General features: G+C 35.8%; 1 protein-coding gene across 1 annotated transcript in view; it reads right to left on the reverse strand.

Annotated features, from left to right (window-relative positions):
• Window positions 1–11,614, reverse strand: part of LOC107090182 (copine-7-like) — a 53,112-nt gene extending 41,498 nt beyond the window's left edge. Inside the window, exons 1-5 of the mRNA XM_015383425.1 lie at window positions 11,425–11,614; window positions 10,515–10,569; window positions 10,070–10,399; window positions 2,848–3,030; window positions 2,518–2,592 (exon numbers count right to left, since the gene is read on the reverse strand). Coding sequence (XP_015238911.1) covers window positions 2,518–2,592; window positions 2,848–3,030; window positions 10,070–10,246 — 435 coding nt within the window. The 5' untranslated portion in view covers window positions 10,247–10,399; window positions 10,515–10,569; window positions 11,425–11,614. The remainder of the gene's footprint in view (window positions 1–2,517; window positions 2,593–2,847; window positions 3,031–10,069; window positions 10,400–10,514; window positions 10,570–11,424) is intronic.
• Window positions 11,615–11,859: the final 245 nt, after the last annotated feature.

Raw genomic sequence — 11,859 nt, forward strand, 5'->3', positions numbered from 1 at the left:
TAATGCACTAGTTTGTACAAACTACTTTGCCGCAAACCACAAAATGCGCAAAACCATCATTTAAATAGGGTGTCTCCAACAGTTTTGCAATTTTTGCACGCAAAATTGGATCTTGATAAATCCGGCCCTGTGAGTATACAAAATGAAAAAAAAAAAAAATGACAATAAAAGTTGTCTAAGTCATAGTGGAAAAAATGCTAATCTTTTGGAAAGTAAGCTTGTATGAACGATGCAAACAACAACTTTTATACAGGGCAGGCAGAAGGAAAAACGGGCTCCTGCATGCTCTCACACGCATTTAATAGGTATTGCCTTTCGGGAACGGGTACAAGGTTGTGAATGTGCATTTTCTTTTTCAGAGGAGAGAGCAGGTCTGTGTGAAACACCTCCACTATACCTTTAAGCCTATTAAAAAGGTATATTCATTTTTGGCCTGTTTACCAAAACTTTGTCATTTCCATGATGCTATCAAGTTAAAATCAATGTGATTCAATTTCTCTTTTTTTTCCTTTTTGTCTTGTGTAAATATTAACAATATGAGGCGGTTCAAGGCTCTGAGGGGCAAAGCAAAAATCCAGTTCATAACCAATTACAACTTCACCACTTCTGCTGTGATCATATAAATTTACCAATAATATCCAGCCCTTGGTGTTGGTATCTGAGCGGTTGTTGTTCCATCTTTATTAACCCATTAAAAGATATTTGTTCACCTTTTGCTTAAAAATATTCCCATTATTCTTCACAGAGGTTCATTAACTTCTCACTTCTCTCGTGTTCCTCTGAGTTGTTATAATTACTTTATCGGACGTTTTTGAATTGGGGGGCCGGCTATCTTAGTTTTCATTTAACGAGCTTAAATTGTATCTCACAGCACAACTAATGATCTACAAAAATATCCTTCCTGTTTATATCCTCTAAATTGCCTCTGTTGCATCTAAGGAGACATCCATTTGGTAAGATATACCGGATTATTATCCAAGGACTGCCTAGTGGTGCGTTCTGTAATAAATGTCTCATGTTATCTGGGGGATGAAAGAATCAACATTATGAACTTGCTTTTGTTATTCTTCTATTCCCCAAAAGGATGCAAAAACTCCCTCGTTTAACATTCCTGTGCTAATGTTAACAACTTCAAGAGGGGAAATAAAATCTTGCTCTGGTATTAAATCATTTAATTAGGAATTTAATTTTTTTTCTCCTTTCCACCTTACCTCACTAAGTATTTATATCCCTATTATTTATGTTTTTTTTAATAATTGCTAACTGTTTACAGTTTGATTCCAGCTATAGGGAACTAACACATGAGGCAAAGGAGCTATGGTCAGATGAGACCTGTGCAACATTACATGTAAAGTGTTATGTGATGCATTGTACTGTTTTATTCATAAGTGACAGTAGGTCTTGGGAGCAGATAGACCTAAATAGAAATTAATCCTGGAGGAAAAGCATGTAATAATAATAATAATTGAATTTTACTGATCTGACATTGGAGAAATTTACCTTTGCATTTAACCCATCCTTTGGGGAGCAGTGGGCTGCCATCATCGGGAAGCATTGTGGGGTTAAGGATCTTGCTCAGAGACCAGGAGTGGCAGTCAGAACCTCAGGATTTCAGGCTCTATGCCCTAACCACTAGGCCGCCACTCCCCAAAATTTTGTTGTCTTTATAAATTACATTTAGCATCTTATGTGAGGGTGTTTGTGTGATTTTGAAAGGAAAAATTTATTTAAAAAATCAGTCTTTACATAGACTACATAGACAGACTTTATTGTTGTTTTGTATACACAGAGTGTACACAAAACGAAAAGCATACAGCTTTTCAACAGTGAAAGAGCAGCTTAGCGGTTGAAATGGACATTTCCATTAATAAAGGGCATCAGTGATCAGAATGTAAACAGCGTAGGAGAGCAGTGCAAAAATAGATAAATAAAAATGGTGCAAAATGCAGTATAACACTGAGTCTCATTCTATTTAAAGAGATTTGAAAATTTGCCGTGTAGTGCAAATATGATGATCGATGCATAGTTTGAAGCCTACTAGGTGGCATATTTTGTGGAATTGTCGAGAGTTGTAGCAAGCCGCTGACTGTAGGCTCAAAAAATGCAGAACATACTTTTAAACTTTATATTGATAAAAAGTTTGAAAATATTTTTTTCTTTTACTTCTAATCAAAAGTTGCTTACGGCTTTGTGTTGATTCATCATTTGTTGTTGTAACGTGACTAAATTTGCCACAGTTCCAGAGTTATGAATATTTCTTAAAAGCACTATTTGTTCATTATTTCTTCATCTGCTTTTCCTGAACTGTGTGTTACTGTGTTTATTAGGAATGATTCTGCATGGTGCAAAAAAAGGACAGGATTATTATGAAAGATTATTCTCATGAACAGTTCAGGTAAAAGGAAAAGAAAAAATGGGAAAGATCTATTTAAAGCAGGAAACACAGACTAAGAGCACATAATGTGTGTAAGATGATGACGGTTATTTTCAAATCTAAACACTTGGTAAAAAGCTTACTGTGATTGTGGACTTGCCGGCATATTTCCCGTACTTCAGGAGCAAAGGTTTTATCATCTTCTTCTGGGCCACAATCTGCAACAAAAGACATCAGCAAAGTACCTTTCAGGCCAGTGCAAATAGGAGGATTGCAAAGGGCTCTGCGTCATCAACAGCAGTAGCAATAATCAATCATAAAACTAGACCTGCTGGCAGCAAAACCCATTATCAGGTAGCTAACATCACACATCAGGGATATGAGTCGCTTTGACCTGATTAGGTCATTCTTAGTCATGTTCTTTTTTAAGACTATTAGCAAACTGAGCTCACAAAATAGTAGAATCTACCTACCTGGCCAAGTGTGCATTCCATGCCTCCCAGAAAGTCATCATCACGGGTCCCTATGCTGTGGGTTCCGTGGATGTCATAAACTTCAAATCGCAGCTTCTGCACCTCCTCAAAGTAGTAATCCAGACCGAAAACCTTCCCGAAGATCGGGTGTAAGTTGCTCTTTATCACTTCTGTCCTATCCAACTGAGAGGGAAAACAAATCAGGCTCCCAAAAATTACACTTGGGCAGTCAAATATGCACTGTCTCTATCACTGTATAACCATCAAAGCAATAGTTCACTGTGAGAAAATGAAACCAATTTAAAAACAATTTCACAGACTGTTGGTGACATTAGCCTTTAATGTAAAGCTTAAAATATAACTTGCAATATGTTTATCTTTCTATTTGTTTTTAAGGACTAGAGCTTATATGAATGTTTTTAGATTTCCATCAGCAGATACAACTGACAGCTCTGGCATTCAATCTCAGCTTAAAAAATAACAACAGAAAACATCTTTTTTCTTTGACTGACAGACAATAAGAAACTGAGCTGTCACACTGATACCTGAACATTTTTATGCTGCGCAAGTTGTAATACAGACAAAAATTATATGAGATATTCGATCTGGAGAATTTAAAATCAGTAAATAACAAACAAGAATAATTTTTTTACTTTTTTTCTGAACATTCTAGCAATTTTTGAGGAAGACAATGAACAAGAAAACAAATCTTCCAAGATAAGGGAAAAAGCGGGTCTATTATGAGGCTAAGAACAGCTCAGCTGCTGGTAAATTAAAGGCAGCGAGGGTTTAAGGGGGTCATCTAAAATGTCACCTCAATATCTGTCAATGTTTTCTGAGTATTTTTTTCAGTATCAGTGAAGCAGGTCCAGACTTTGTGGTATGATGACTTTAGAATGGGGTGACAGAACTCTCTTGTTTCTCATTTCTCGCTCTGGTAGAGATCAGATAAGAAAGAAATACAGATTTTTGGTTTGCCAGGATCCCAGCAGCAGTCAAGCATTCCTTGTAAGACTTTTATACTCTGTTAGGGGGATGATGATCTGTCTTCTAAAATTGCCAAGCTCTATTAAGATGGAGGGGGAAAGCACTGTCTAACATGTCACTTCTAAATCCCTAGGCAGCCCTGGAGGTACAAAAATACAGTATTTATGGGGGGGAAAAAAAACAAGATTTCAATTTAGTAAATAATTTCTCATTTTAAAAATATTTTGTCTCTTTTAAAACATGTTATGGTCACTTGCTCTATTTTATGTGCTATTTTGCCTGCTATATATATTTTTTAGTTTTCATGGCACTAGTGGCTCGTTTTTGGCTTTTTTTTTTCTTTTGACAGTAGGCTGACAGGAAAGGGGGTATGAGAGAGGGGGAGAGACGTGCGAGAAAGGACCACAGGCCAGAGTCAAACCTGGGTCGTCCACGGCAAGGACTAAGCCCTCCATACATGGGTCATGCACGCTAACCACTGTGCCACCGGTACGCCCATTTTTCCTACAGTGTTACTGAGTCAAGTTAAAGTCAGCCCCTATGAAACCTGCTTTAACGTGCACATTAAACTGAGCAACGCATCAGTTATTTTGATTATTTTTAGCATTCTTTATAGATTTTAATTTTAAGTCCCTCTTTATTCACAATTATCTCCTTTAAATTTGTTAACTTCTAATATATAAAGCTGTAGTGCAGTTTGACTCACATCAGGGAAAATTTCATGGATTTCAGGGAGGATTTATTTCAATAAAACACATAAAAGAAATTCAGACAGCGGAAATTAGTGATTGGACAGATAACATCACTGAACATCTTTGTAGCCATCAGTTTGAGTCATTTTCTAATAGGAAGTACTTATCAACTGGTGCATCCTACAAAATAAGATTTTCCTATAGAATTGCATGTGTCTATATTTAAATTAACAGCTGGGCGGACTGACTCACTGTGAGGCCAATTCAGCAAGTATATGTCTGCAATGTAGTGCATACCTCAGTCATCCTTGGAATTAAGACCAGGGGAAAGTATGTGGGAAAACTTTTATCAGTCGTTTAGTTTAGTTTAAGCAGCATGAGTTCAGACTATATGTAAATAATGGAAAATCATGTAATCAATAGGAGTACTCATCATGGTTTGGTGGTCATCTGATTTAGAATCATCCTCAAACACCTAAGATACAATTTAATTGCCTTAGAATCAATGTTGAAATCAGTAAAATATTACATTTCTGCCATAAATCTAATAATAACAGCTTATCTTCTCAATTCCTTTGGGATAATAAACTAGTGTCAATCCAAATGCATACAAAGGGGAATTAGATTTTAATTATTCATTTATTTACTTGTTTCATTTTGGTTTTTTTCCAGCTGTACATGTAATATCAGTATGCCTGAAACAGATATTGAAAGTATGTTGCAGGGTAAGATTTAAAGCCTGTATCATGAAATATGCAATTGCAACAAATAAAGGTCCAAACACGGCTTTCAAACTGGTACATTTTCTGTAAATTCATTAAATTAATGAACAAACCATAAATAATATATTAGATTCGTTTTTATTTTCCCTGGAAGGATTTTGATCAGAGCCTCTCTCTCTCTCTCTCTCTCTCTATTTAATGCCTTGCAAGTTAAGTAGCCTATAAAAACGACAAGAAAAATTTTTCTTTTATTGGGAATTTAAAAAAAAAAAAGAGGAAAAATCCAAAGTTGAGTTGCTCAAAATTTTTATCAAAGCAAAATGTAAAAAAAAAAAAAAAAAAAAAAAAAAAAAAAAAAACTCCTAGTTGATTTATAAATGTTTAGACAATGAAAAAGGTTCCAGGTTTCAGTCTATCTTAGACAATGACTCACATCCTCTCCACAACACACTGGTCCAGCAGACGAGCTCCTTCAGCAGAAGACTCCTCCTACCCAGATGCTCCACAGAGCGCCACAGGAAATCATTCCTACCTGTGGTCATCAACCTATATAACGCCTCCCTCAAGTGATTCAGCCCCCCCGTCCGTAATTGACATTTATGCAATATTTTTGCCCGCCACATATCACTTTACTTGGATTTATTCACTTTAATTGGACTTTTCACTTTATTTGGATTTAGTTTTTACATATACATAGATATATATACAGATATATGTACAGAAGAGCTATATGTGTATATATATTTTATCTCTTTTTATTCTTATTTTTTATCTTATTATATTGTATAGTTGGATGTGTGTATATATCATGTAAAACTGTAACTAGAGCGTGTAACAAAAGTAATTTCCCTCTGGGATTATTAAAGTATTTCTGATTCTGATTCTGATTCTGAAAATGAGGTGGGGGTGTGGGGGAATCATCAGGCAGTATTAAATAAAAATAAAAAAATATGAAGGATTTACCTATTTTTTTGAGGAGTCAATTTAAAAAGAACAATTAATGATAAATAAATTAATAGGAGATAGGAAAAGAGACTAACTCACTGATATATTGATAGATTATTTTAAATGAACACATTTAAGCTGAAAGGACAGGACTGAAAGAATTTATGTTAACATTTCTTATATCTTATATCCTAATGATTGAATAAATGGTTTTATGCTGGTACTGATCCACATCTCTAGGATCACAACAACAAAAAGCCCCTTAATTGCATAAATACATCCATACATCTTCTCCTTCTAAAACTACACTAAGGCATCTACAAATATATTACACCACTGCCTCTGCTTTAGTAAGATACATTATTAGAAAGGCTTCTGATTCTGATTCAAATTTCTTCCACCTGATTGAAAATTTGCACCATGCTGAGAATGGGCATTTGCTCAAAACACTTTAGCAGGAAGTGATTTGATTAAAGGTCAAACCTTTTTTTGTTAGTATTTCTAAATGTGATTATTTGTCTTTTGCCTGCATTCTTCTTTTTACATACAAGTGTTAACAATCATAGTGTGAACTCAACACATAAACTTTTCTATATCTTGTTACTATTCAGATTGTGTTAATTTGAAATGCGCGCATTATGTTAATTAAACTTGCAATAAAAAATGAAAGGTGTGTGAGCAAATTCTGCTTAGAGACAAATTTACGTTCAGCTTAATTTGCCCCTTCAGCAGCTAATAGTTTTTTTCAGCCATCTCTCTCAAAGCACCATCTGCAAACACAGATTTGGAGTGAGTCTGTTTGCTAATGAAGGATAATCAGAATCATATAAGATGATGGGTTATGATGAAGCCTGTGTTGCCTGCTTGCTGCTGTTGTGAGGCCGGAGCCAATCTATAAAGAGACAACCCTGACAGGAGAAATGTGTCTCTATAATGAGCTCCAGAAGAGGGTCCAACATTATGAGACATCAACAAACAGATCCAATTTGGGTATACTCCCGGGAGCATGCATGAGAGGAGCAAAGGGAAAAAGAAAAAAAAGGTCAATGGCTGCTCAAAATTTCATCAAGTCACATCATCATCCACTGCCCAGTTTCTAGATCTGTCCTATTTATCCTAATAAGATAAGTCCACTTTTTCAAATCACTGGAGCCAAAACATCATAGGCTCAGAGAAAGAAAGATTTAAAAAAAAGGCTTATATGATGAGGATATGAGTGGGCTCTGCTTCTTACTCAGTTACTGACGTCAGTAAACAATGTACACAAGCAGAGGTACCTCCCAGATGTAAGGGATTTGACAGTAGTGTTAGAAAACAAGTCTTGTTAATCACAGATTAGATAGGCAGATGTACAGATGGAGAGATGGACAAATAGATGAGTGACAGACAGATAGATTTGTCGTATGAATTATTTTATATGAATCTGCGTCACAAAGGGATGCTAAAAATATCCACTCATGAACTTATGCTAGAATGAACCCAGGATACAACCTTACAGCTAATTGTTTTCATAATTTGTGCCTATAAATAGCATCTTGTAATTCCCTCTTCGTATAGCCCAAACATTACACCAAGCATTTCCAACTAACATATACCATGTGAAGAACATCAGGCAGAATGACTTAATTGGCTACTCAAATTTACCTAAAAGATATTGGTTTTATTTCCCATACCTAACGTTTGTGGATATTAAAACCCCCAGACATAATTAGATCATCTATTTTCTGCAACACTTAACATCGTCCACTTAGCAGACCCCTTAGATTTGGCCTCTCTTCCTTGAACTTAAATTGCCTATTTAACAGGAAAATGGGGAACCTTCAAACTTCCGATCTGCTTATGTTAAAATGAAGACAGTAAATTTTCAGTGATGCAAAAGGGCTGACAAAGTTATCTGTTTTTAAACAGTGAAATTGGTGGGCAATGGGGCTACTTAACACATAGACTTCATTCCCCAGCTGTATGCAGTGATGGTTTTCCCAAAAACATGAGGCCAGTTGGATTTTGCTTTTAAATAAGATTTTTGTTTCTTGTCCAGATTGTACAGCTTTACAGATTCTGGATGACTGTATATATATGTAGATATACTGTAAAGCTCTTTACTACTACTATATAAAAAAGACGGTAATTTTATTATCTTCCAGAAATAAAACCATTATGAAACCTTTGCTGTTTGTCAGCTATGTTTATCAAATATTTTTTCTCCATTAAATGTTAGATTCATGTGAAGGGTTGAAAATGATAGTTGTTTTCATTAAAATGGAAAAGTTTGTTTAGACCAGATTTACTAAACATTTAAACATTTAAGGAAAGCCTGTGTGAAGGTGCCTTGGCTTCGTCATCTTTTAATCTGCAATACTCACACTAATCATGCTTAGTCTGGGGAATTGTCTTTGAGTCAATGAGTCGATGCAATCAACTGGGTTTCCTTAGATAGAAAATTTTGAATCAATTTGACTATATGATCTGGTGAACTGTAAAGTACCTTGAGATGACATGTGTTCTGAATTGGTGCTAAATTTAATTGAATATTTGCGTTAAATGAAGGCACTCCTGTGACTATATTTTAGGACACTACATATATACCAATTGCTTCCCTGTGTAGCACCACTGGCAACAGAAGAAATCAGCCAAGATATCGGAAAAATATTCATGGACTCCAAAATATTTGGTTCAACTTTGATACACTTTTAAGTAGAAATGACATGGAAACGTCTATGCATCGCACAATTTAGGAAGAAGACAATTTCCCCAAACATGAAAGGGTTTTGCTATGAATGAATGAATTACTTTATTTCAAACAATTCAGTAAAATTACAAATTTAACACACATTAACATATATAAGTATATATACATGATGGTGAAGTTCTGTCAGGAGTAATGGGACAAAAATCTGGCAAACTATTGTTTGAAGCCCATGAAAGGATACCAAATATTTGACTGAAAAAGAGTGAGTCTGGAGAATTTAGAAAGAAAAAAGTATTTTTAAAACTTACTTATTTATTATTCTGATCCTTAATTACTAGAGATCCTTTTGGTGATCATAGCTGATCCCAAAAGCAACTATCATTCTCAACCCTTCTCATGAATCTAACATTTATTGGAGATAAATATTTTGGAAACATAGCTGACCTGAAACAGCAAAGGTTTCATATGGTTTTATTTATAGAAGAGAGTAAAATGTTTGTGTCTTTTTTATAAAGTATTAGTAAAGGGCTATACAGCATATCTACATATATATATATATATATATATATATATATATAGTCATCCAGAATCTGTAAAGTTGAACAATCTGGACAAGAAACAAAACTCTTATTTAAAAGTAAAGTCCAACTGGCCTCATGTTTTTGGGAAAACCATCACTGCATACAGTTGGCGAATGAAGTCTATGTGTTAAGCAGCACAACTGCCCACCAATTTCACTGTTTAAAAACAGATAACTTTGTCAGCCCTTTTGCATCACTGAAAATACTGTCTTTATTTGAACATAAGCTGATCTGAAGTCTGCAGGTTCTCCGTTTTCCTGTTAAATTGGCAATTTAAGGCAAATCTAAGGGGTCTGCTAAGTGGACGATGTTGTTAACTGTTGCAGAAAATAGATTATCTAATTATGTCTGGGGGTTTTAATATATAAACTGAATACAATATGATCATACTATTATACATTGCACTATTTTTTGATTATGGTAACTATTATGATTATTATTAATTAAGGATGGTGTTTGGAGCGAGTGGCTGATTTAAAGGCAAACCTTTTGAAACATTTTTATGAGTTTTCTGTAAGACTAGGTTCCACCAATATTTTGATTTAAAACTTTTAGTAGCATATTTTACCAATATAAGAGAAGAGGGGAGAAAAGAGAAAATCTCACCTCAATCCACTGTCCATTGTTCTGTACCATTAGTACGACACAGGGGTCTGACTTATTCAGCGTGTCTCGGTCCAGCAGAGCTTTGCAAGACACACGCAGCTCTACTTTGGAGACACAGGTAGCAGGGCCGCTCAGGCTGGTTGCAGGGGAGGTTGCCTCCTGAACTTCATTCATCATGGCTTAAGATGAGAGGAGCTACAGGCACCCAGCAAAGCAGTGTGATGGGAAGCTGTTGGTAATAACCCCAGGAGGGGGAAGAGAAGATCAAGTGACTGGCTGCAGGATCTCAGAGCAGACTTGGCACACTCACAGGAGACAGGACCCTATTGGCTTGGTGCAGATGTCACAAATACAGGAATTCTTGCAGAGTCCCAGGGGAGTAAACCAAGCAGAACTGTTATGACTGCTTGTCAGAGTTATCCTCTTGGGAAGAATTTCATCTCACCTCTGTAGTGTTGTGAAGGTATCAGGGTTGGTTATTAGAAGTCTGGGTCAGATTCCTGCAAAGATTTTTTTGTATATTTGTTTTGTTTTTTTCTGCATGAAAAAGTCCAACCGTACTGGTGTTCATTTCAGTTTTAAAAATGGAAAGATGCAGTCAGTCTGGATCATTTCTATCGATACATACTAACAATATGAGAAATGATTCAATTCCCCGCAATGTAAAGCTGCAAACTCCCATATAAACAGATATTTGCAGAGTGGATCGGTGCTTTTCATTCTCCAAACTACATAAAAAACAGATTTAAAAACCCAGATCTTCTTAAGTGTTTGATTTTATTTAACAAACAAAAATACACAACAACGACTCAAAGGTTTTATTTTATGAAAAGTGCCTGCAGCAGCTGTCCTTCTGATGTTTACATGTGCAAAAAGAGTGAATCAGAGAATACAGCGCGAAATGTATTCACCGCAAGTGACACGAACGAGCAGCAGGTTCGTCTTTCAGCACCAAGGACAGAGGCGACGCCACTCTTTGAAACAAAAAAGAAAACAACCGCTCAAAAAACTTTAATCTAGAAAAGACAGCGGGTATAAAGAGCTTTAAATACGATCCACTCCGCCTCTTAAGGAAAAACTTTGCTTTAAAGAACAACAAAAAAAAAAAGAATCCACTTAAGTGAGCAAAAGCTCCTGAGCGTGTAGTTAATAATTCATCTCCGATCGATTAACTCTTAAAATCTACAGTCCTGTGAGCACAGATCTAGTCAAGGTTATTACAAGAACTAAATAAACGCCCTAAGCTTTATTCTCTTTTAACAAAATCGTTTATGACGGATCATTCCATTACAACAATCTGTCAACAGTTTTACAGGAAAACACGGGTCAATAAGCTTAGAGGAAAATCTCCCTACCTGCTGTTGTTCTGTTATTCCTGAAAGCCAAAAAAAAGCACCTGTTTAATCCGTTCTTATAAAAAAGCATAGACTGTTTTTTTTCTTTTCTCCCCTTAAACTCATTGATTCGACCAGAGAGGAAGGAGCGCGCTTAGCTCGGAGAGAAAGATGGGGAGAATGGTGAGATGCGCTCTTTAAGGGTGGGCTTTTAGCGATGATTTCAGTTCCTAACCCGAGCCCATAAAAGGAGGAGGGGGGAGTCTGTGAAAGTGCAACACAGAATGACATCTGATAGCTCACACAAAGCGCTAAACCAAACAATGATCTGTGGAAAGCGTTTGAACACATTAAAGTTGTGACCAATGAAAAAAAATCAATAAATTAGGAGTCATTTCCCCTGTATGTCTCCCTTCAAGTTGATCTCTGTTTGAAAAAGATTTAATTATAGATTCT

This window comes from Cyprinodon variegatus, unplaced genomic scaffold (genome assembly GCF_000732505.1).
Source record: "Cyprinodon variegatus isolate N-32 unplaced genomic scaffold, C_variegatus-1.0 Scaffold285, whole genome shotgun sequence".
Classification (NCBI taxonomy): Eukaryota; Metazoa; Chordata; class Actinopteri; order Cyprinodontiformes; family Cyprinodontidae; genus Cyprinodon; species Cyprinodon variegatus.